The sequence below is a fragment of the Necator americanus genome, chromosome V (assembly GCF_031761385.1).
Source record: "Necator americanus strain Aroian chromosome V, whole genome shotgun sequence".
In the NCBI taxonomy this organism is placed as follows: domain Eukaryota; kingdom Metazoa; phylum Nematoda; class Chromadorea; order Rhabditida; family Ancylostomatidae; genus Necator; species Necator americanus.
The window spans coordinates 28,717,717-28,743,615 of record NC_087375.1 but is presented as its reverse complement, the minus strand read 5'-3'; the positions used below and the strand labels follow the sequence as shown (position 1 = coordinate 28,743,615).

General features: G+C 40.8%; 4 protein-coding genes across 7 annotated transcripts; all 4 read left to right on the top strand.

Annotated features, from left to right (window-relative positions):
- Positions 1–324: 324 nt before the first annotated feature.
- RB195_015532 (uncharacterized protein) lies at positions 325–2,670 on the top strand (the record flags this gene model as incomplete). Of its 2 annotated transcripts, XM_064206285.1 has the most annotated exons (5): positions 325–495; positions 585–811; positions 866–1,034; positions 1,111–2,047; positions 2,375–2,670. In XM_064206285.1, 5 exons carry the CDS (start codon positions 325–327, stop codon positions 2,668–2,670), a joined length of 1,800 nt encoding a protein of 599 aa, XP_064062165.1. The 2 variants fall into 2 exon arrangements, with proteins under 2 accessions (XP_064062165.1, XP_064062166.1); XM_064206284.1 differs by lacking the exons at positions 325–495; positions 585–811; positions 866–1,034; positions 2,375–2,670 and having other exon boundaries at positions 1,165–2,076.
- A 51-nt stretch (positions 2,671–2,721) lies between these two features.
- On the top strand, positions 2,722–3,159 carry RB195_015531 (uncharacterized protein; the record flags this gene model as incomplete). The annotated part of the gene is made up of 1 exon (XM_064206283.1): positions 2,722–3,159. One exon carries the CDS (start codon positions 2,722–2,724, stop codon positions 3,157–3,159), a length of 438 nt encoding a protein of 145 aa, XP_064062164.1.
- A 106-nt stretch (positions 3,160–3,265) lies between these two features.
- RB195_015530 (uncharacterized protein) lies at positions 3,266–7,072 on the top strand (the record flags this gene model as incomplete). 2 transcript variants are annotated; one of them, XM_064206282.1, is made up of 10 exons in its annotated part: positions 3,266–3,357; positions 5,196–5,322; positions 5,381–5,469; positions 5,524–5,624; positions 6,054–6,141; positions 6,214–6,289; positions 6,356–6,508; positions 6,609–6,707; positions 6,767–6,855; positions 6,982–7,072. In XM_064206282.1, the coding sequence occupies 10 exons, from the start codon at positions 3,266–3,268 to the stop codon at positions 7,070–7,072; spliced, it is 1,005 nt and encodes a 334-aa protein (XP_064062162.1). The 2 variants fall into 2 exon arrangements, with proteins under 2 accessions (XP_064062162.1, XP_064062163.1); XM_064206281.1 differs by lacking the exon at positions 3,266–3,357 and adding an exon at positions 3,460–3,587.
- An 8,665-nt stretch (positions 7,073–15,737) lies between these two features.
- RB195_015529 (uncharacterized protein) lies at positions 15,738–25,440 on the top strand (the record flags this gene model as incomplete). 2 transcript variants are annotated; one of them, XM_064206279.1, is made up of 16 exons in its annotated part: positions 15,738–15,852; positions 17,179–17,280; positions 17,358–17,432; positions 18,281–18,399; positions 21,627–21,690; positions 21,828–21,967; positions 23,328–23,422; positions 23,481–23,607; positions 23,669–23,757; positions 23,810–23,910; positions 24,222–24,309; positions 24,383–24,458; positions 24,525–24,677; positions 24,973–25,071; positions 25,131–25,219; positions 25,344–25,440. In XM_064206279.1, 16 exons carry the CDS (start codon positions 15,738–15,740, stop codon positions 25,438–25,440), a joined length of 1,629 nt encoding a protein of 542 aa, XP_064062160.1. The 2 variants fall into 2 exon arrangements, with proteins under 2 accessions (XP_064062160.1, XP_064062161.1); XM_064206280.1 differs by lacking the exons at positions 15,738–15,852; positions 17,179–17,280; positions 17,358–17,432; positions 18,281–18,399 and adding an exon at positions 20,481–20,498.
- Between the last annotated feature and the right edge of the window lie 459 nt (positions 25,441–25,899).

Sequence of the window (25,899 nt, the reverse complement as noted above, 5' to 3'; positions counted from 1 at the left end):
AGTCAAGTGAAAAAAAAAACACTTTTTTGTAGGTGAGAGGTGATAAGGTGGCGAGTTCTCAGTTTCCCTTCTTCGAAGAAGAAAAAAATGATAATTGCCTTCCAAAGTTTTAGTGCTTCTTCTTTGTTGTCTAGCGCTATATTTGTCATGTAATACTGAAGTTTGAAATATTCCTTGAGTAGTATTTGTGAACTGTTTGTGTGGTCTTGACTGCAAATGACCCTGGCTGTGATCTACCCATTGCCTAACCAACCGCATAGTAATAATCTATGTCAGAATTTCTCAGAGTCCAGGAACTCACTGATTTCTGATAACTGGAGGGAAATGGTTCTGGACCTTCATAACGGATTTCGTAGAACACTCGCAGACGGGAAACAGGAGGGCAAAGGCGGAGCCTCTCTGGTTGCTGCTGCAGACATGAATGAACTCGTATGTCAAATTTATGCGATCTTATTCACTACCCACGGATCTCCCTCACTAGAGGGATCACAGCCGGTTAGTCGCGAGGCTACGTGGCGCGTCCCCGGATGGCAGATAGGGGGCTAATCGCGGACCAAAAGCGACCTTGTGCTTGACCAGCAAAGGTGGATTCAGGGGATGGACTCCCTGTTTCTGCTGAGCCAGGACTAACTCATGACATCCTTGTATCCCGCACGTCGGTCCGCCCAAAAGCCTGCAATCAAGTGGATGCGAGGTGCAATGGAAGCGTTTTGGGGTCCCCTCCAACAAATAAGCTCCACATGTCCACTCCGGGAGAACGGAAGTTCTCCCAGAAACTCATGGGACTAGAGTCTTGCAACCTGCCCCAGGGGTTTTAAAATTTTTACGCAAAACACAGCAATAGAAAAGAGTCTCCTGATTCCAGAGGAAAGCCTGGTACGGTAGCGCCAGGTAGGACGGGGTTGCAGGAGTCATGTAGGCTACCGAAACGGAAAAGAACTAGGATGGCCATCTGTACCTATAACGCACGTACGCTTGCATCGGAAGCGGCCATCGAAGATCTGATGATGCAAGCCAAGAAGATCAAGTATGACGTCATCGGACTGACCAAGACGGGACGACGTCACTCTCTCAATGCCGTATATGAAACTGGAGAAGAACTGTTCTTAGGAATATGCGACAGTAGAGGTGTTGGTGGAGTTTTTCGTCCTCGTCAACACGAGTATGGCAAAGAACATCGACTCTTTTGAACAACTTGCGACCCGAATCGGACGTCTGCGGATGAGAAGATGTGGCCCAACACCAGCTTTGACTATCTTCGTCGCTTACGCTCCAACATCAAGCTACGAAGAAGAAGAAGTCGAAGCTTTCTATATGGACCGAGGAGACCATGCCTTCTACAAGGTCATTATTGGCGATTTCAACGCCAAGGTTGTCCCAAGAAGAACGCCGGAGGAACTTCACATTGGGACCCACGGCCTACAATGGAATGACCAGGGGGAGAGGCACTCCGAGTTCATCATGACGACTAAGACCATCCATGGGAACTCGCAATTCCAGAAGCCCTCCTCTCTACGTTGGACGTGGGAGTCACCCGGTAGAGGGTACCGTAAAAGGTTCTGCCTGACGGACGTCGGTGTTGTACCAAAGTTCTATACGGGATCCAAGTTCAGAGAGAGAAATCCCAGGACTACCATCAACTGGGATCTCTTCGCTACGCTAGCCGGCTTTTGGGAAGATTCCGCAATGGACAACATCGACGAGGAATATGACCGGCTTGTTGAACACCTTCACGACTGTGCGAAGAAGGCTGAGAGTTTTAAAACCACCAAGAGGCGCCTGTCTCTTGAAATTCTTGAGCTGATACGCCAGCGTGGAGCAGCACGAGCCGCAGGGAACCAAGAACTCACGTCCGAGTTTGCAAGGCTTTGCAGAGAGGCGTCAAAGGAAGACCTTAAAGAGAGAAGAGCAGAAGTGCTGGCTGAAGCTGCAGAGGCGAGGAGAAACATCCGCTACGCCCGTCGAGACTTCGCCAGTCGCAAGGCGAGGACAAGTGCTCTCCAGAACCGTAAGGGAACCACCATTGCATCCATCCAGAAGGGAAATGGTGAGAATCATCTGCGACTTCTACTCTGATCCCTTCGACAGCCGTCTTCCACTTGCCTCCTCACCATCTAGGAGAAGAAGGAGATGTCATTCCAGAGGTTCTTCCGTCCGAAATACGACGTGCTGTCCCGACAGAATAAGACCAGAACACCTGAAGAGCCAAGGTGCAAGGTTCTAAAACAGTGGAAGACCAGCAAGACCGTGTTGTTGTATAAAAAGGGAGATCCACATGACATCGGCAACTAACGTCCAATCTGCCTATTGTCCGTCATCTACAAGCTCTTTACAAGAGTGATCCTTAATAGGATTGTAAAAGTCCTGGATGAAGGACAGCCATGCGAGCAAGCAGGGTTTCGAAAAGGATTCAGCACGATTGACCACATTCACACTGTTTCGAAACTCATCGAGGTATCACGAGAGTACAAGATGCCGCTCTGTCTCACCTTCATCGACTTGAAAAAGGCCTTCGACTCAGTTGAGACGGAAGCTGTCATGAAAGCCTTGGACAACCAAGACATCCCTACTCAGTACATAAAGGTACTTCGAGAGTTGTACAGTAACTTCACGACCGGAATTTCGCCATTCTACAAGAACATCATCATTGACATGAAGAGGGGGGTCTGACAGGGTGATACAATTTCACCCAAAATATTCACAGCCACCCTCGAGAACGCAATGCAAAAGTTGGAATGGGACTACATGGGGGTGAAGGTTGATGGTCGGCAGCTACACCATTTGCGCTTTGCTGATGACATCGTACTGAGCCAAGCGAAACGAATGCTGACCAAATTCGACGAAACATGTAGATGCATCGGTCTTCAGCTGAATCTACAAAAGACGATGTTCATGCGGAACGGATGGGTCTCGGATGCCCCATTCACGCTCAACGGAACGAACATATCCGAATGCACCAGCTACGTTTATCTGGGTCGGGAACTGAACATGATGAACGACCTGACCCCCGAGCTGGGCAGAAGGAGACGAGCGGCTTGGGGAGCGTACCAGAGCATCGAGGATGTAGTGAAGAAGACCAGGAACACCCTGCTCTGTGCACACCTCTTCAACACCAGCGTACTTCCTGCTTTGACCTATGCTTCGGAAACCTGGGCATGACGAGATGATGGACGGGATTCGAAGTTCTCTCCTACGTCAACGATCGAAGGTTAGAGACGCCGCCGCGTTTGCCAAGGAAAGTAAAATAAGGTGGGCCGGACACGTGATGCGCTTTAATGACAACCGTTGGACCAGAGCCGTGAGCGACTGGGTTCCCCGCGATATTAAGGCCACTACAGGAAGACCGCCGACCCGATGGTGAGATTTCTTTACGAAGTCCTTCAAAGAAAAATATGATGCTCTTCGTGTCCCACGCGAAGGGAAGAACCAGTGGGCTACTCTGGCACGCGATCGGGACAAATGGAAGAATTACTGGCGCCCGCTCGACCAGTTCGAAGATCAACGGGAGTCAAGGTGATCAAGGTGATTCACTACAAGCTAAGCTTCAGTAATTTGACTCCTAAACGTTGTTCACCATCACACCATATGTAAGGATGCAGATTAATAGAAGAATAAGATTATTCCCAAATACCGAATTCTGTCACGAAATGATCTAATTTTTCATTAAAAAAGAAGCTGCAGTTTAGTCAAGCAGATTAAGGCTCATCAATCTTTATTTCATGGCTAACATTCAGTTCGAAGCCATTTTCAAGATTGCAACAACAACGAGAGCAAATAGGTTCCTTTTTGATTGAAACCTAGCAAACAAACTATTTTGTACACATTAGAAAATTATTTCTTATTTCGCACTAATGAAGTAAGTGCGCCTTCGAGAATTCTGCCTCGAGAATTATGCTTTCGAGGTCACCAACAAATCTGAACACTAGTCACAAACGAGAGCAGGGGCTACGAGGAGCACTTAATGAATTTTAACTGTATATGCACATTAAATGTGCTAATATTTAGCAGCACATGGATTATTGGTTAGGAGTCATGGACTATTGATCAGGAAAGTATCATAAGAAACATGATGCAAACCGTGTTAATTGAAAATGTCTGAGTAATACAAACATGAATACCATTCAAGAATACAATCTAAGTGCAAAAGCTTCTGCATTAGGAACCTCACTACAATCTTAGTAGCAAATAAAGCCGCTGCTGATTTTTAGGTTCTATTAATTCCTTTTTTAAATCACTGATATGGAAGAGAAACGTAAGCGAAATGGAGGTTTTTGGACACCTCCTTTTTGCATTTAATCAAAGTGATAAAGAAGTTGTAGCCGCTTGCGCGTTGTGTGGTGCATAGAGGGACGGAACAAGGTCTAAGAAAACTATTTTGAAAAGTCAAAATAAACTAGAAGAATGTACAAAGAAGACATAAACACAAAATGGGACAGATTAATATGAGGAGATGCAAAACTTACTGACAACGGGAGAAAATCGTTGGGAACTACAGAGGAAACAACAGTGATGCACACGAAGTTGATTGATTTGTTGCAGGTTTCGGTTTGGAAAACGGAGAAATACGAATTTCTCTTTAATCTATCACAATTTCTTAACCAATGTGTGAACAGCTTTTGAGGTCAAAATTACTTTTTTTTTGAGGACGAAGACTAACAGTGTTTGTTTTTTCACTTTCAAGCATCTGTTCCTCTCCATACACAGCAGTTTGAAAGGCTACGATTCTTCGATTAAATGCAAAAAAAAAAAACAAATGGTGCCGAAGATGACTAATGAAAAACAGTTTCGTGCTGTCTGAACACCGCTTCAATGATCTGATGAAAGGCTAGAGAAAGTAAAATTAAAGAATCAAAAACACTTATCGTTTAGAGCGAGATGAAGTGACATGCAGCATTTTGCTAGCACTTCTATTTTTCTGTAGTTTCGAGTTCAAAAAAAAAGCTAACGACATGCTCACTTGTATAGTTATCTTCGCGGTTTGCCGTTTTCCAAATAGTATCTCACGTCGTTTGATTTCTACTCGTCTCCCTCTATCGCGCAGAGTTGGGACTACAATACAGAAGTGCTTGCTCAAACAGAAGCTAAAAAATGTGGCGCCATCACCGCTCCAAATGGCTACGGGTCTACATACAGCAAGTGATGTCCTTTTTAAGATGCCTTTGCTTGCACCATAACATTCTTTCTTTCGTTTCAAGGATCACTGTCGGGAAAACATGTGACGCAAGCAAAACAGTGAAGGAAGAAATAACGACGTGGTGGAAGGACGGTGCAGCTAAGCAGGAAACAAAGACTAAGGTTGCTGACAATGATAAGTTCTCTCAGGTTCGTTTTCCCAGCAAAGAAGACCGTTGTTGTGCATATAGGATGCACTAGTTTTCAGATGGCTTACTTTGAAACTAGTGCAGTGGCCTGCTCATACTACCCATGCTCTTCTACGGAGCTAAGTTTGGTTTGCCTCTACAACAAAGAGTAAGGGAATAGTCTTCCCAATATTTTCAACGGACTCAGGTAAAAAAATTTCAGTGCAGCGGATCAAGCCGTCACAGATCTTTACACTGCAAACCCAGACCAATGCCAATGTCAAAATTGCAAATCGTACCTCTGTCCGTCGAAGTTCACTCCTGGTGAGAAATTTTTAATCAATTTTAGGAGGTGAGGCTCTATAAAACTTAGACGCGCATATGAATTTCGTGCATCTATAATATTCACATGCTATTTCTTGAGTGTTACATAATTCTATTGTCCCGTTGAGTGATACTTCCTAAAAATCGAGGTACAAAATTGGCATGGGAAAGTTATAACTCTCTTATTGTCGGACTTCTACATCTCAGCATTCCTTTTCAAATTTGCTTAAACTCCTAACTAGGAAAGTATTCATTCTGCATTCATTCATCGTAAAACCGTGTGACTGAAGATATCGGCGTGTTCTTTTACCACTCTAAAATTTTGTGAATTCCTGTATTTCCGCATAATTGTATGTAATCACAACCTTCAATGTAAGTAATATGCATTTGCAAAGCACTCCAGCCAACTAATAATTCCTAACCTTGCAGCGGAATTGTCAAGTACTGTATGCACTGGTTGCGACAAGTCAACTCAACTCTATAGAGAAGCTGCGTTGTATTCACACAATTACTACAGGTGAAACCATTCAACGTACAGTTAGAAGAGTAGTTCTTGTAGAAGGAAAATTGATGGAAACAATTTGTTTAGAAGGTTGGTGGTCACAGGATGGGCTGAGGACCCAAAGAGTAAATATGCGAAGCCGGCGAAAGGAATGATGAAACTGGTGAGTTTCATAGTTATCTCTGCTACTTTACTTACATTTCCTTCATACCTCATATGAACTTGACAGAAATTCGAGAAAACGTTAGAAGAAAACGCAAAAAATTACTTGGATGTAAATGCAAACACATGTCCCTTAACTCGGGAAAGTGCAGACAGTATTGGAGAGAACTTCTGGAAAAGCAATAATTTCACATTGTCTCAGGAAGAGGCTGTCGATAAGGTTGGACAAATAAGTTGATTATTCTACATTTCGAAGGTTTTGTCAGATTTGTTTCGAACGCGAATACAATATCTCGCTTTTCATACTTAACCTTCTCCAGGCTGTCGAGGAATGGTTTAGTTACCTGACAGACATTGGTCTCGGTGATGACATTAAATATGCAAACCTTAAAGGGGATTCAGGAAAGATGTTCGGAAATGTTAGTCGGTAAACTGGCTTTTCTGTTGAGAAAAGTAAACAGCAGTGTTTTCATTGCAGGTATTCCATGACGAGACAACGAAAATTATTTGTTACGTGAAAACTTGCGCGAAGCAGGGAGTAATTGTTGTCGATTGTTGCTATGATCCGTATGTTATAACTCGGAAAGCAACTAATACCGCTGCACTTTAATCTCTAAACGTTGAAGATAACAGCTTCTGAGCTCACTCAGTATCAAAAAACCGTGTCCGCGAAAAATCTGCAACTTTTTTCAGAAAGGCTGACGGAAATATCTTCGAAACTGGAAAGACGTGCAGCTCGTGCGGCAACGCCAAATGCTCGCCTCTTGGTGGACTTTGTGCCTGAGCACATGCTAACAGATTATTTTAATGTTTGCGAAATGCTGTAAGCAAATCCATCACATCCATAATCCTCAAATGAATGGTTTTTTTTCACTTGTTTGATATCTAACAATGCAACCCAATATAATAAGATGGCTTCATTTTCTTTCCATATATATTGACGGAATTGGCCCTTCTTGTCACTGTTCCACCATAATCGCACTTATGAACGTGTCTTAAGTAATTGATTAACCAAAGGATTGTTATCAGTTTAGTTTGGATATTTCCCGGAAACTTCAGCTGAATGACGGGACCTGCTGACAAAGCAACCAAATGGTCCCCATAAAACGAGAACGCTACAACGCGCGAAAGAACATCTACTCAGCTTTTTTTACATAGAATCACGGAGTGAGATAGCGCTGTCTGCGGTTTGATCATGTTACGGAATTCATTGCAGTAATTAATCCCAATTTTGCCCTTATGATTTGATGTTACAATGGCCAGACGGAGGATTCGTCTTCTGCGAGATGACATGTCCTGGACTCTTGCATATAGGGTAAAGCTACCAACAGAAAAAAACGAGGAAAGAACATCCAGAACTTCTAGGAACAAGGGCGTAGTTGAGCCCTCTCCCCAAAAAACTACATTTCAGCAAAACTCTAACTCGAGGGGTTTTTTAAGGACGGTTAGGAAGTTGAGTATGGTCACGCTCATCTTCATAGTATATACCTCTAACTCTTTATTTGTGAGGAGAGCCCCCAATATCGTCAATTTCGTGGTGTGATGCCTTACATACAACACATCTATGAGAAGAATGAAGGACACGAAAATACTTCTCATCACTAACATTTTTTTTCCTAGATTAAAGGCAGCATACCACGAACCTGAGGTGGTGAGGATTTCAGGTGGAGTATTCGTAATAGTAGAATAGATTATGGAGAGGGGGTGCGGTTCCGTCCATTTCTCCTTAATTGCTGTAAAAAACGGCCCGGAAGATGCTGCGCCGCACAGGGCTGGCGCGCTCCAATCGAACTCCTTGTAGAAAATAGTGCACCGGAACGGTCGGAGCAGTATCTTCTGATCCCTTTTCTACGGCAATTAGGAAGAAATGAACGGAATCAATCTCTTCCCCATAATCTACGAGCCCGTATACGAATACTCCACCGAAAATCAGTGCCACTCCAGATTCGTCGGGTGATGCCTTTAATAACATATTGAGGATTTCTACTAGCGAAGGAAAACAACATTGTGTTGAATTATCTTGCAAGTTCATTTGGTTCTTCTTGTGCCATTTTTCTGAGTTTTGCGAATAAATAAACATGGAGTTGGTCATATACCATCAGCTGTTCACTGTCATTTACAAGAAAGGAAACAATCATTGGTACTTATTTGGAACTGCTAATTACCAAACATTGCTGCCGAGAGTAAACACGAGGATGTAAGTGATCAACTGTTTTCTTGTATTCTAAGAAATTGTTCCTAATGGAGTCTAAAAAAGCGGAAAGCGGAGCGCATGGAACAAATCTCCCAACCCAACGCGCACGTTCGAGGTTAATGATTGATGATATTGCATTGAGGTTCATTGCGGACGATCCTCAAGCTATAAGCTATTTTTCGTTGGTTGTCCTTCTTTCCTTTTGTTTAGATGGGTGGATAAATAAAAAAGTGCTCGGCACTGATTAACTCCTCTACGATGCTTAAGTCAGTCAAAATCCTACAAGATTTGTACGCAATGATTTACGGAGTCAGACTATGAATGAAGACATTCCTTTTATCCTTCCAGATGAGTCTTTTAACAATTTATAGGTCGCGGATGGATGAAAGGCTTGAATGACCTGTAGCGGTTTCAAACCATCGACCAAATCAGAACCGCTTACCAGCGTGTTGCAGCCGCTGTTACAACCCAACAAATATTCTTCTTAATTTTTTTTACTGCTATTATTATATTAGGTTCGCACCTTATATATCACCAGAAACTGATCTTGCTGTTTCTAACATCCTCAAGTTTTTTTTTTCAAGGGGCTTAAGAGTCACCTTCACTTTTTGTATGGAACATTGTTAAAAGTTAATGTTTCTGGCGCTAATCAATCCGCTTGGGATGCGCCACCACGTTCACTTCAATTCAGAATCGTTTGAGGTTTACGAACGTGTATCTGGCCTATACAATGACTTGCGGTGGCTAGTCGATGTGTCAAGTCAGTGTTTTTATCCTCCCAGACAAGTCTGGTATCAATTTATCGACCCCGGAGGGATGAAAGGCATGGTGAGCACTAGGGCGAATTCGAACCTCCGATCGATCGTGCAGGAAGCGGAACCTCTAGCCGCTACACCACATCCTCCCCTCATGGAACATTGTTATGTTCAACGAATTGACAATGATTGTAATGTAAACAAAACTGTCGGCCTTACTCGGCCAAGGTGACTGGACACTTCACTCGTCGGCTCGAGATAGGCATGAGCGGCATTGAGAGTAAACAGGTGAGGACGCTATTTAGATTATCTGGCCCTGCAGCAGAGAATGACCCTCTCAGATATTCTCATCATCATGCTATCTCGTTTAAAGTCCATGAACCTAGTGCCAGTCACAGAAACCTCCTGAGAAAACACGTGATTCGCACTAGTACAGAGCGAAGAATGGCGTGGGAATTTCAGTCCCTCTCCCGCTCCTATGTAGACCTTTCGGCCTATCAATATATCTGGATGATCAAATAAAGTTTCATGTGATTCCGAAGATAATCCGAAATGATTTTTTACGTCACCAAAATTAACGGTCCACCTCTCCCTGTATAGAAGCTTTCCATGGGAAATCCACAGCACGTCAGATCGAGGATATGCTCGTCTTTAAAACTAAGAGGCAACATACCATAAGACCCCCTCAAACGAAACAATCTGACGTATTTACGAGGGATACAATTTATTGACTCAACATTTTAAGAGGACATTCTTACTATGGTCTGGCAAAAAAATGCCGACCAAATATTCCTTCTTGACTGATTGCACGGGTCACACGAATGTCAACACAAAACGTGGATAATTTTAAACCAACAATCGAAGTATCTTTGAAAATTGGAAAACGAGAATGACAAATTTTGTGAATACAGACAAGCAGAATCGAAATGGCATGTGAAAAATAATTGCTTTACTTCCCAATCAAAGACAAGACAGTCTAAAACGGACGTTTATGAATTACAAGTGGATCTTATTATTACATATTTATTTTCGCCAGTTGTTCTTGTATTGTGTTTGTTTCGGTCATTGTTATTATATCACACCCCATTTTAATTCTTCAGTTTAACTTTTTTTTTCCTTACCTTCTAGGTGCCAGAATTTTCACACTTCATTTAATTGTTCGAGCTTTTAAAAATAAAACACTCATTTAGTTTAACGAAGGTGTTCCTGTAACAGAGGACTGGCGACTGTATTCGGATCCGCAGACTACAGAGTGGCTCAGCAGAGCTGCGCTTGAACACTTTTATTATTTATCTTTTATTTATTGCGTACAAGATAAATAGCGAAAAAAAATCTGCAAACAACTACTTTGAAAAGATAGGCAGGAATAATTTCAAAATCCAAGTGGTTTAGGCCACAAAATAGTGGTTTAAAATTCACGAGGAGACCACCATGGGATCTCGTGCAACTAAGTCGTTTTTTACCTGAACATTTGCCACAAAGGTTTCTATATGATAAAGAAGCATAGATTTCAATATGTAGATTTATACCTGTGGAGAAACCAATATTGCACAAATCTCAGTGAAGCAGTGATTTGGAGCAACCTTTGCAAACGATTTCCCTAATTCCGTTCGCAGACTATCATTTAATTTCTGCCTAACCGGGGAAGGCTGGAGAGTCGCAAAAAGTCGCAACGACCACCCCAGGCCAACCAAGCCACCCTTCGTTTCTACGGGGTCGATAAGTCGGTAACTAATTTGTCTGGGAGGATAAAAACACTGAATTGATACATCGGCTTGTTCCCTCGCGTCTCTGTATACGTCGCGGACGTGTCTACAAACCTCAAACGATCCTGAATTGAAGTCGAACGCGTTGATGCGTCTCATAGAGGTTGATCAACGCCAAGTTTTTAAAGAAAAGTGGAGTCTCACGTACACGCAGAGGCTGTCGCGTAGGTTGAGTGAAGATAGCACAGATATTGAAAACATTCTGCGCTGAAATCATAAGACGATCATTGTTGAGCACCTTTGCAAACCACATATTTAAAACCAATTGGTGGTTCTTGGCTTACTCTTCTAGAAATTATCCCCGTGAAAGTTTAAGTTGCTGTTTTCTTGTGATGCGATTATTTCCGAACAAGTTCGAGTTGTTGGTCTCTCATGGAGTCAAAGATTTCTCTGCCTATACTTGTGATGTGTATCTACCAATAAAAAGTAGAACAAAAAACGGATTGTTCACCAAATTCTGTTAGTAAATAACATTTAACATTTAACATCATATGAAATATTGTCAAAAGACCTTTATGGACTACTTGAATTCGAAATATTTCACCTCGCAATTCAAGGTTTTTCAAAAGTTTTGTGGAAATTTCAAGACTGTACCCCACTTGTCCGTGTACTTCTTACATTACTGTCACTGGTCGGTTCGCAGGAAACCAGTCGATGCGCCTTGACCCTGATCGCGCTGCTTATAAAACTCATATATACTACTACGATCGCTTCTCTCAGCTATGGATCAGTTTCTCCTTCAGCGGCGGAATGTCGTAGTGAGTATCAAGAGTTATATTTAAGCAAGTAAGACTATATAACTTCTTTTTTTTAATTGAGTTACGAATTGTTCCAGATTATTCTTTTGTTATGTTTCTTCGCAACGCCTCATCATTGTTTCGTGAGTAGTTCACAAGACAAAGTTCATGGTAAGTGGCACATGGAGCAGTTTAAACGTTCAAAAGTTCAAAAGTTTGAAAATTGCATAATAATAAATAACATATATTATTGCTGCAAATGTATGATAGAACTCGTAATGGAAAGGTTCACAGGTTCCGGAAAATTTCGCCAGTTTATGAAAAATCTCGAAAATGACCTTTCGGGTCGAGTTGCTGCGTGCCCTCAATGATACATACATAGAGAAAAGAGATCCAAGCAAACCCCAAATTCCGAGGAGATTGGAGACATGAGTGAGTCGTCCTGATTCCATTTCATGCTCAAAAGTGTAGGTTTTTTTGCATTTCCTTTCGAAGTGCGATCAAATTAATATCGATCTAAGGCACAATAACTGTTCTTTATCAAAATAGTGTGAGGATCAAAAAAAATCAAAATAGTGTGAGGATCAAACAAATGAAATTTTCCGGAAACTTCTAACAGTATCGTGCTGATAATGACTTGAAATGGTTCCTGGTCTTGATTTTAAGTCAAGCGAACACAAACTGTATGAAATTGGAGTCAAACACTGTGTAGTACAGGATCATGATAGATGTGCAGGATTGCAGCTCGATTTTTTCTTTTAAATTCGTTCTTCTTCATGGAATGCTTCAATTTTCGTTTTTGAGTTCGATAAATAAACGGATAACACTACATTTGAACAAATTTGTCCTTTCATTTTTTTGTGGAGATTTAGCACGGGAATAATTCTCAGGTGCGCAAAATGCACGATAAAATCATATAACGTGAAAAAATATATAGCTACTAGTCTTCGTTCCTTTCCAGTCGCCATAGTTGCAATTTTTTGTAGAGATTATTGCGAATTCCTAGCCGAGCTCCACAGATGAACGAAGTCTCAGAAGTTTCCTATTTTAACCTTTCCTCGTGACAGTTCCGAATATATTGTTCTTTGAATAAGGATAATCCCTGACTCGATAGGAGATGCGAAGTTATGGATTTTAGCCGGAGATTTTTTCAAACAGCAATTTCAGAGACCGGCTGTTGTAAGGAAAAACCATTTGGGCGCTAGGCAGAAGTGGAACTCTTGTTTTTATTATCCTTTATTTATTTCATAAGATTTTGCGATCTATTTGAGTTTAGGAACATGTAACTCCATTCGCTGCTCCGAAGATACCGAATGCTTGGAACATAAAGGGGAAGCAAGCTGCTACAATACAAGTAGGCTTATTCACATTGAATACCGTTCAAGTTTTGAAATTTTCTTATGAGAGATCTCTTCCAGCATGTCCCGTGGACGAGGTTTTTCTACTGATTTTTTCTACTGAACCGACTTGTGAGTCAACAACTGAAGTAAGCGATAAGCACAGCATTTGTTGAAATCTGTCATTTTTTTGCCCTAACATCTTAGGAAAATTGCAGACTTGCAAGAATTCCTGTGGGCCACCTACGTGTCAATGTCGACCTGCTTTCGTGCGCAAAAACGGGAAATGCATTAACAGGAAAAAGTGCCCGAAAACACCTACGAAATCGGAGACACCGAGTTTGGTTTGACTGCTGAGAGCGTAACTGTGAACTCTTTCATCTAAATAGCGAATGTTTTTTAACTTCCAGCTGAGGGAAACCTCCCTAAGCCGTCTGACTGTGTTTCGTTGCATTGCTCTCCAGGACATCACTGTGAAACAGTTTCTGGACAACCGCAGTGTTTGCCTGACACTGATGGGTATTCTCACAGGAATTTCTGACAGGAAAGCGACTGTTTACGTATCTTTTTTCATCGTACTTTGATCGGCTATGTGCTACAAATTTACGAATCAGTCTCCGTTTTCCCACTTTATTACAATAGTTCATTACGAAGTAACGATCTATTGTAATTAAGTTCTTCAGAAATCTGTTAAACGTTAGAGCATTAGAGACTTGTAGAAATGTGCGATGACTGGCGCCACATAGGCTTACTAAAGTTCCAAATTGCGACTGGATAGGCTTTTTTTCTACATAGTTTCTACATACATATACATATATTATTCTTTTTTTCTACACAACAGCCTGAGACTGCGCTATGACGTCACCCCCGGAACATTGGAGCAGCAGTGCCGCGTTAGATTAATGTGAAAATTAAAAGAAAATCTCCTGACATTGACTCGAGAAAGATCTCATAGACGAGGTTCACCGCTGGCGCAAAATGAGCCGGCGCTAACAATGAAATCGTGACACCTACAGTTCACCTTAGGGGCTAGTAACATCAGGGCGACAGTTTTTAAGACCAAAAATTAGAAAACGATTAGTCACTCATCACACGCCCTGGACGTCTCGTGAACAGCGTGGGACTGTCCACAGAGATATTCTGGGTATGTTTCTTTTCTGTAATATTTCGAGGGTGACATTAATGTAATTTTTGGGCCAATATATGTGCAGGATATAATTATAGGATATAATTAAGTTAATTAATTGTAAGAGGATATAATTTTCTCGCTTAATGAACAAAAAATCATGTCTTCCACCTTCCTGAATTATTAGATGTCCGAGTTGGACGCTTTTTGTATGGTAAATACTCCATCCATTACTTTTTAATAACCTTTGTAGAAATTATGATCCCTGAACAGACACTATTCGAAGTACAATTATGTAGTATCTCTTTATGTATGGAGTTAATGCTACCCTTTATGAACAGAATACCACGGAATTGACGATGTTGGTGTATATCCATGAGACAGACAAAGTTAGTGGTGTTGAAAATGAGTTTGAGCGCGTCCATGGTCAATTCCCCATAATCGTTTTGAAAAAGATTAGCGTGGGAGACGCCCGGTTTTCGAATTTCTTATGAGGCGCTTCACTTCTCGCCGCATTCGCGAGCGAGAGGATGGAAGTCAATGAGCCCATTCAAGCAAAATGAATGGACATCCTGTTAAGGAATCTGGCACGAGTACACGTTGGCGCGTTATGAGGTGCCTCGTAGCGAAATGCGCACACAAAGACGTTTCCCACGCCAATTTCCGCGGAAACAGGCGAATTGAGCACGAACGCGCTTATATTTTTGAAGATCAGTGCTTAGCTATTTTTTTTCTTTGCTTATTTTTTTGGATAGGAGGTCCTCTACAACTGGGCATTTTAAGAAGAAGAGCACACCACATTGAGGAAAAAACAAGCACTTCCATAAAATTTACTACTTAAAACAGACATTTGGTTTTGCATTAAGAAAAATTGTTCGGCATTTACTTATGCGTAACTTATTGTCTATCACGTTCTCCATGTTCTGATAGAACTATTTGATTTTATTGTTCCGTATTAAATGAAAAAACATCTTTTCATTTTGGTTTCTCTTCTGAAAAGGTAGAAAGCAGAATGCGAATTTTCTCTTCAACTCTTTCACATTCCATTGTCCAGCTGTAGTCAAAAAGTAGACAACTACACAGAAGACAATTTTCTGTAACAGAATCGAAGCGGCTAAAGGGTTATTTCACATCATCTTAAGGGCATCACCCCACGCATCTGAGGTGGTACTGATTTCAGGTGGATTATTCGTATACGGCATCGTAGATTAAGGAGAGGGGCGTGATTCCGTCCATTTCTTCCTAATTGCCGTAAAAATGGTCCGGAAGATGCGGCGCCGCACAGGAGTGGCGCACTCCAATCGAGCTCCTCGTAGGAAATAGTGCGCCGGAGCGCTCGAAGCCGTATCTTCCGAACCGTTTTCTACGGCAGTTAGGAAGAAATGAACGGAATCTCCCTTCCCTCGATGATCTACGATCATGTATACCAATACTCCGCCGGATACTCCTTTAAAGGACTGGAGAGCTAACGGAACACGGACTCCAACTGAGTTGTTTTGTGTGACTGATCCAGGAAATTGCGAAGTGGGATATAATGGATCTTGTTGTTTTAGCTCTGAACCCTACTTGTGCTATGGTTGATATTGATTGCCTTCCCGGATATCACTGCGAAGACACGAGCACAGGAATGAAATGTGCACCGGACCGAGGTAATTTCCCTCCAGCATCATCGATCTATTTGGTCCGTACAGGACTGCAGTGATTTTTGTATTCTTGGAACTTCCAGAGCAACCAAGGAGTCATTCCGCCAAAAAAGCTGTATAGCGATTATTTTGAGAACAACAAACGTCCTAAAGAGTGAAAATAACCTAAGAAATCAACAACAATAAATTATTTTTTTTGTATTTTTGTATGTATGGCCGTTTGTTTTGATCTGGGGTCGTCAAAGTACAGTTTTATCGTTGGAACAATGCTTTTCTTGTAATTTCTCTTCTTTTCTTGTTTCTTTTCTTGCAGTCTCTTTCAAGCTATATGGTTTTGCAAAAGCTATAAATTTTGATATTTGACCTAGTAGGTAAATATGTATATATCACAAAATTGTTCAAAAATGTCTCCTTTGTATCTAGACAGTATCTAGAAGTCCAGTATCTAAGCATTTAAATAATCTCAATGAACGAGAGTTATTCGATGTCAGATGACGGAGAAGCCAAGCGAATTCCACCTCTCACCTGCAAGAATACAAAGAATCCTCCAGCATGTTTGGCCGGGTATCACTGTGAGGTCATCAACGGGAATCCCAAATGCGTGTTTGGTGCAGGTCGAGAGTTTTACTTTTTGGTTACATCTCATCATCCAAAATCCCATGCGCCGTAAAGGTACTGTATCTCGAAATTTACGGTTTGAGGATGAAGAATGAGCTGAGTTACAACTTCCGGTTCCAAATTTAGGGAGCATTTGTGCTTTGCGAATTCTAACGTACGTCTTTGAAAAGAGGAGAAATGCGAAATCGAAAATTTTTCTTCGAAAGTTGGAAAGTCTTCACTTTTCCAAATTTTATTTTCCGCATTTCACCAAACCATTCATCCTTCCGGGGTCGATAAATTGGTTCCAGAGCTGTCTAAAACACTGATCTGACAAATCAGCTACCCGCGTAAGTCATTGTCGGGCCAATTGCACGATCGGAATCCTCGAACGAATCTGAATTGAAGTGAACGCAGTGGCGCGTCCCAAGCGGATTGATTAACGCCAGACAGTTTATCATTTTACTTCACCCTTATGATACTTTCTAGGAAAAATCAAAAATTATCCCATTCAAGAACGTTTATTCGTACTACTTTCCGTGGTGGCCGAAAATTCTTGACACCTAAGTGAGACTTGTAAGATTTGAAGGAAAACTTATATAAATTCCACAATCACACTAATAATTATAACGTAGCACAATCTGCACTGAAGTTATACTATATTAAATTGCAATGCAGCAAATACCATTTTTTCTCTGAACGAATTATCAACAAAACTGATGGAGCACATTTCAGCCCCTTCTCAAGAAAGTAAATCATCGTGCGCTTTACTCGAGTGTCCAGAAGGAGAATATTGTGAAGTTCTCGATGAGGGACCACGATGTGTTGTCTTGTCAGGTCTATACTTTAGATTGACTTTTTCATGATTTTTGAGATTAGAAGATGTTCAATGATGCAGTCATCTTCCGTTTTAGAGCTCTGTGCAGCAGTAGTCTGCGCTACTGGTCAGTGTGTCGAATTCAGTGGCAACTTTGGATGCTTTAATACAAGTATGTTACTCAGTTTATTCTTATTCCATATATGCATAGGGTGGGTCCAGACTAATCAACATAACAATGGCGAGATAAAGCTGCTCCCACCCCTTGATTCTTTGTTTTCTCTTCCTCTGGTTTTTCTCTTCGTACTTTAAAAGGACACTTTTCCAACAGTTTTATGGTTTTTTTTTTCTGTTGAGGCGCCTCTAAAATTTCTTTTTGTAGGTGATGGATAGGCTGACAGTTTTTCTTGTAATTGTGGATAATTGGCTTCTCACTACGAATCATAAGGAGCAATATGGAATGAGATTCATGCACAATCAAAAAAAAAGAGAAAATTAGGCCAAAATCTTGTCGCTATGAAATGAAAATGAAGTCTTAGAGGCACCATAGGAGCAGAACAAACTGAAAAGGATTCTGCTGCTAGTTCTAGTCACGTACTGTTCCACAAGAAAGAAAAACAAACAAAAAGCAGAAAGAAAGAGACCCTATCAGCCCCCGAGGAATGGGTCCTCGATCGCTTTATTCGAAAGTGTAATGCGTATGTATATGTAATAATTAATGTATAAATATGGTGGAAAACTCCGTTGAGTATTCATTTTCAATAGTAAAAATCTAATTCATAAATGGAAAACAGTCACATTAAAGCTCTTTTCCAACCGCCATCTGGAACATTCTGAACGATAGCATACGAGTTCTCATATGTCAACTACCGCGTGTGCCGCAAGTGCACCCAGAATGGTCATTTTCGGCACTTTGCATTACTCTAACGATCTTTTACCTTCAACTATCCAGAGACGTTCAAAGTTCGACCTTTTTTGAATCTTCGCATCATAGAGTTTGAATGTGTACTACTTTTTAAGCAGAACCAAGATTGTTATTGATCTTTATTCTGGCTAACGTTTCGGCGTCGTCGCCTTCTTCAGAGCCTGGAAAAATCAAAGACTCGTGTAATCTACTCTCTCAAACGCCTCGATATAAGGTTTCAATCTGTAACACCTGCCTACTTATTCAGCCGCCTCCATTGCTAATTGCTGATACTTGCGTTGAAAGAATCGCTCCGAAGATGGGCTACACTTCTTACAGTGATTGCGAAACTGTTTTTGAAATTTGAAAATGGTAATTCCCATCGTTACAACTAAGATTAAGACATTCTCATATATATTTAGTTCACGCACACTACGGACATTTGTGTGGAACATTGAGTAATGAGTTACATATAGTTCGGAAAAATTCTTTCAATTTTTAAAGGCAATCCACTGCTCTTTAGAGTATGGGCTTAGTATCCTCCAACTTTAACAGGAACAGCTATGTTTCCACGTTCTGTAGAACGATTTTTCCGACTAATAAGAACAGCAAACCTTGCGTCGACCTAGTCTCCGCATCCACAACTGGTTTCCAATTCAGATTCAAATAGATAACGCTAACTTTCTAGACTTACCAGAAGAGTAGCCGCCATTGCTGTTAGCTGCAAACGATTAGTTTGTGGACGCACAAATCCGCCACCTTTTTAAAGGAACAGAAGCAGAAAAAATTGCGTAGGAGGTGACATTCCGCTTCTCAATAGAGGAGCCTGTGAAATCGAGAATATTACTGACAAACTATTGTTTCCAGATGCGGGCATTTCATGTCGCGTGACAGCTAAAATTGATTAAATTTAGTGTTTTCAAAAAGGGAGAAACAAATTTAACGTCGAACGTTTTCATCTTCCCATGGGTGTGACTGCAACTGCTAAAACAATTTTAAAAAAGCCAAGAAAGTTAGTATGCAGTGAAGCCAATTCCAAAAACTGGAAAGAAAACGGAAGATTGCTCAGAGGGAGTCTGCCGATGCTTTTGGCATGTGTGTTCTTTAAAGAATAAGACCATAACCCAAAGTATAGAAATAAACTTTCGTCTATTTGCATGTATACAAAATGGAAGCTCGATATGTCATCACAGACCAGCTAAGTATGGATACCAGAGAGACTCTCACAAGACGTCTCACTGTACCGTCTACCTTATGTCAGCCAGTTCATGAAGAAGTGTGACATTCTGAACAGAGAATGGCTTGGGAGAGCAAAATTCGCGGAGCTTCTTCCTTTATGGACTGCTCGAATTAAGATTGACCTACTGACTTGTGCATGCTCCTTATTAAGACGCAAACCTCTAATCCAACTGCGTTGTAGCCTTCACTGAGCTTTTTACAATCAAAATGCGACCTATAATCAGTAGAGAGGGCATCTGTTTTTGTTTGCAGTTGCAGTTACATCCATGAAGAAAAGGAAAACGTTTGACATAAAATCTGTTTCTCCTTTTTTTAAAACCACGAAATTCAGTCAATTTTGAGGAGCATTCAGAGCTCGCAAAAATGTGAATGTTACCGACTAACTATTGTTTGGGTTGTCATCTCGCTATCGCGCGACGTGACATCCCCCGCAAACAATAGCTTAGCTTGACAGTAATGTTTGCATTCATACGAGCTCTTCTATTGAAATGTCATGTTCTACACAATGGATGTAACTGCAACTGCAGCACAAAAACAAATGCCCCTTCTACAGTACTGATATTAGGTGGAACATAGATTGCAACAGGCTCAGTGAAAGCTAAATCGCAGTTGGACTAGAGCTTTGAGTCGTGATAAGGAGATAGAGCACGCACAAGTCAGCCGGTCAATCTTAGGGCTAAAAACTCATCAAGGACATGCCAAAAGCATCGACAGACTCGCTCTGAGCAATCTTTGGATCCCTTTTCCGTTTTTGGAATTGGCTTCACTGCATATTAACTTTCTTAGCTTTTTTTTGTTGTTTTAGCAGTTGCAGTCACATCCATGGGAAGATGAAAACGTTGGACATCAAATTTGTTTCTCTCTTTTTAGAAACACTAAATTTAATCAATTTTCGCTGTCACGCGACATGAAATCCCCGCATCTGGAAACAATAGTTTGTCAGTAATATTCTCGATTTCACAGGCTCCTCTATTGAGAAGCGAAATGCCACCTCCTACGCAATTTTTTCTGCGTCTGTTCCTTTAAAAAGGTGGCGGATTTGTGCGTCCACAAACTCATCGTTTGCAGCTAACAGCAATGGCGGCTACTCTTCTGGTAAGTCTAGAAAGCTAGTGTTATCTACTTGAATCTGAATTGGAAACCAGTAGTGGATGCGGAGACTAGTTCGAAGCAAGGTTTGCTTTTCTTATTAGTCGGAAATATCGTTCTCCAGAACGCGGAAACATAGCTACTTCTGTTGAAGTTGGAGCGAAATACACATACTCTAAAAGCATCGGATATGACATTAAAAATTCAAAGATTTTTCAGGACTGTATGTAACTAATTACTCAATGTGTCAAACAAATGTTCGTAGTGTGTGATCTAATCGTCAAAACGTCTTAATCTTAGTTGTAACAATGGGAATTTCCATTTCCAAAATTTAAAATCAGTCTCACACTCACTGTTAGAAGTATAGCCCAACCTCCGAGTGATTCTTTTAACGCAAGAATCAGCAATTAGCAATGGGGGCGGCTAAATAAGTAGGTAGGTGGGATTGAAACCTTAAAAAATCCCTGAGATTCCAAGATAAGCATCAAGCAAGGAACACGGCGATAGCGGGACGGTAATGATCTTGCTGAGCAAATGTCAGCATAGATAAGTAGAAGGAAATGAATAGTTCTATGCAGTCGGTAAGAGGTTCGGTATTTGCGGCAACATGATCGAGGTTCGATTCCATCCTAGTGCAAGCCAAGCCTTTCATCCATGCTGATGGATTAATTGGTACTGACGGACTTGTCTAGGTGGATAAAAACACTGACTTGACACATCGAATACCTCCTGCAAGTCACTGTACAGGGGCATTCGTAAGCATCCAACGATACCCATTCGGAGTGAACGCGATGGGCGCACTAGAAGCGTACTGATTAACCCCAGCCTGATTATTCTTCATCCTCTATGCAGGCGAAAGATTATCCAAAATCAAGCCCTTCTCAGTCCTCTCTTGAAAGGTTTATGCAGGGAACAAGATACCTGTCTTCTAAGGTTCTACTCTTTTTCTTCACTCTTTAGCACCGCTATCTTCATCTAATGCTCAAGAAACAAAGAGACCAGAAAGGAAATAACGAATAAAATAGAAATGAAATGTAAAAACAAATCTACAATTTGCTCCATGTATTTGAATTCCACTTACTGTAGTTTCTCCTTGCGAAATTTGATGGTGAATAATCCAAATACATTTTATAGGCTGCTATTATCGTTGTTTTCACGGTACCAGCTATAGATGCTACTGCAACTACAAAGATGACAGGTTAGTTCTCACCACTGCATACAAACATTCCTTGAGTAATATTGTTTGTAAAATATTTGTGTTATGATGATTGGAAATGACTATATCTGTAACCTATGACCCACTGCTTAGTAGTACAAGCTATGTTACTTTTTTAGGTATGAGAAACTCGCTGATATCTGATCAATGGAGGAAAACAGTTCTGAACCTTCATAACGGGTTTCGTAGAACACTCGCCTCAGGAAAACAGATGGGGAAAACTGCCCTTTTGAGGGGTGCCGACGACATGAAAGAGCTCGTACGTCAACTTTATACGATTTTAATCAATATAAGTCATCCTTCGATTATTCGACAGCTAAACACTCTCGCCACAAATTCTCACTATCATTGTAAGGTTACAAATGAAGAAGAAAAGCTGATTTCTGAAATCCCGAACTTTGTCACAGAATAATCAAATTTCTCTTCGAAAGGTGAAGTTATCGAACTGATTTTTTAACATTAGAAAGCTATTTTTGTTATACACTACTGAGGAACTGTAGGGCATGAAAACCATTCTGCTTTCGAAGTCGCCAACAAAACTGAGCACTAGTTAGAAACGAGACGCTCACACACGGCGGAGTGTGTTTATTTTAACGGCTTGCATATGTGACATAAAGTTTGGTAAAAAAAAATTCCAGGAATTCTAGGTCATTGACTCTGTTTAAGGAAAATATCGCAAGAAATGTAAAGCTAACTACATATAATGAGGACATCTGAGCACTGCAAAAGGGAATCCCATTCGAAGCGAATTTGATCGATGTGAAAAATCTTCAGTGCAAGAAACCTCACTGTGGTGTTACCAGTGCTGTTTTTTTCAGATCATTGAACTGAAGAGCAAGAAGAGCGAAACGTACCATTTTTGACACCTGCTTTTTGCAGTTAATCCAAATAATAAGACGCTTGTTGCTGCTCGAGCGTTGTGTGCTCTGTAGTGAGAAAGATTAAGGCATAAGGAATTTTAAAAAAAGGTGAATGTAAGGTACAGGAAGGTACAAAGTTAAAATGTAGACAAACTAGTATGAGGCATCGCAAAACTTACTGAAGACAGGAGAAACGCGACCAGATCTACGGAAGAAAAAACAATGGTGAGCATGAAATAGATTGATCTGCTGACATTTTTCGGCTTGAAAAAAGAACTAGAAAGACGGATTTCTCTTCGATCCACAATGATTTCTTAACCGGTGGGTGACTAGTTTCAGAGGTCAAAAGTACATTTTTTGGAGGAAGAGTCCCGTGGCGCTTCTTTCTCTGCATTCGAGTGTACGTACTTATACTTCTTCATACACAGCACCAGTCTCAGCTCTGAAAGCCGCGAATCTTTTTTCAAATGCAAAGAACAAATGGTGCTTTGTCCTGTCAACGCTACTTTGATTATCCGAAAAAGAAAAACTAGAATCAATAGGATTGAAATGTCAAAACAGGTACCGAGTAGAGCAAGATATACTAAATCAAGAGACATATAAGGCTTTGCCAGTACTTTCTCTTTCTATGGATTTCTAGGTTCCAAAAACGGTTTCGACTTGTTTTTTCATATGTGGCTTAGCCAAAAGCCTAGTTTGTCATGTTTCAATGATTATGAGTCGCCTTGTCTTTTACTCATTTTTTTTTCTTTCGATTAGAGTTGGGACTACAATGCAGAGGTGCTTGCTCAAGCAGAAGCTAAAAAATGTGGCGCCATCACCGCCCCAAAGAACTACGGATCTATCCAGAACATGTAATGCTCTTTTAAAAAATTATTTCACTTGCCTGATACTTAATTCTCTCCGTTCAAGGATCAGCGTGAAGAAGACATGTGACGCAACCGAAACAGCCAGGAAAGAAATATCGATGTGGTGGAAGGACGGCGCTACTCAGCAAACATCAAGCACCAAGGATGATAAGAATGATAAGTTTTCTCAGGTATGCTTTTCGGAGAAGAAAATTGAGCGTTAGTGTACGATTAGAATGCACCACTTTTCAGATGGCTTATTATAATACTAGTGCAGTGGCGTGCTCATACTATCCATGCACTGCCACACAATTAAGTTTGGTCTGCCTCTATAATAAGGAGTAAGGAACAAGTTTCTGATTATTTTCTACGGATCAAACAGAGCATTTGCAGCGGAGCAGCAAAAACGGTCAAGGAACTTTACAATAACGCTACAGGAAAATGCAATTGTACAGGTTGCACTGCGTACCTTTGCCCGTCGGAATTCACTCCTGGTGAGAAATTTTCAAGGCGTTCCAAGAGGAGAAGTTCCAAAGAACTAGAAAGTGTTTATGAATTTTTTTAGCTATATATTATACACGTGTTACTTCTTAAGTGTTAAAAAGTTTAACTGTTTCAATATAAAAAAACGTTTACTGAATGATAATCAAAAGTATGAAATTAGTATAAAGAACCATATCTTGACTTTTGTATGTTTCTCGAATAATCCTGTCACTTCCGCGTGATTGTATTATTTCAATCCCCAATGTAAGGAAAATTTATTCGGAAAGCGGTGCCAAGCAACTAATTATTCCAAATTTTGCAGCTCTACTGCCAAGCTCAGTATGCCCTTCCTGCACCAAATCAACTGAACTCTTCAGAGAAGTTGCCCTGTATTCACATAATTATTACAGGCATGACCGTTTAACGTACAATAAGTGGAATATTTATTGCATTAAGAAGAATTAAAGGAAACAACTTGTTCAGAAGATTGGTGGCCACAGGATGGGCTGAGGACAAAAAGAGCAAATATGCGAAACCGGCGAAGGCAATGATGGAATTGGTGGGCTTCTTCGTTGTCTCAACTACTTTATTTACATTTCAAGGGTACCTCATATGTAATTGACAGCAATACGACAAAGACTTAGAAGATAAGGCGAAAAAGTACCTGAATCCAAAAAAAGATACATGCCCAGCAACTCCCGAAAATCCGAGTTATGCAGGAGAAAGCTTTTGGACAAGCGAGAAGTACTCACTGTCTGAAGAAGAGGCCGTCAAAAAGGTTGGGCGAGAACGAGTTCATTGCTTTGCATTTTCCAAAATTCACTACTCTGCAAGCTGTTCTCCTCACAAAAGAGATGATATGTTTGTTTTACAAAGGAGTTTGAATTTAAAATAAAAGATACTGTAAAGTGAATTTATTAAATTATAACTATTTTTAATGGATTTTTGCGTATTTTAAAAGAGGTCTGATAACATTTTGCCTCAACAGTACGACAGTTTTCAAAATCTCCGTTTTATTGAGACGGCTGTTTTGAAAGAGAGTATATATATAAACTCCTCACAATTTTCTCCAGGCCGTAGAAAAATGGTTCAGTTACCTGAAAAACAGTGGTCTCGGAGATGATATGGGCTATGCAAGTCTTAAAAAAGCCTCAGGCAAGCAACTCGCAAATGTTAGTCGATGAACAAACTCATTTGTTAGAAAGAGTGAATAACAGCGTTTTCATTGAAGGTAATCCATGACAAGACCACGAGCGTTGGTTGTTTCGTTAAAAGTTGCGCGAAGCAGGGACTGATTGTCGTCGATTGTCGCTACTCTCCGTATGTTATAACCCATGAAACAAATTATACTGCTACGTTTTTTGGCATAAATGTTAAAGATGCTAGCTACTGAGCTGATTCGTTCTCAAAAATTAGACAGGTCGAACTTTTGCACTTTTTTCAGTGAGGCAGGTGGAGATGTCTACGAAACTGGTAAGACCTGCAGCGCGTGCGCCAAATCCGGCAAATCCTGCTCGCCAGCTGGTGGACTTTGTGCCTGAGCAAGTGCTTATGGGTTACTTGGATGTACACAAAATGATGTAAGCATCGCAGTAATCTTCGAATAAATCGGTTTTTCATCTGCATAACATGTGACAGTACAACACGCAAAAATAAAATGCCCTTGTTTTTGTTTCATGTATAGTGACGGATTTGTGATTTTATTCTCACTCTCCCACCCTTTTCTCCATTATAGATAAATCCAATCTTTTCACACAAACGAGAAAGCGCGGGCTAAACGAACGACATTGAGAAGTTAGAATTCAGTAACGCAAGGGTTCCTATCAAATGAATTTAGATTTTTCCCGGAAAGGAATCTTTACGTAGCTGAGCTAACGTTCAGGTGGATGATGAGAACGCATGCGTATCTGCTAAGCGAACAAGCAAATAGTATGTAAAAAATCTAAATCAACTCTGAAAAGAACGAAACAACGCGCAGAAGAACAGCTTCTCAGTTTCGG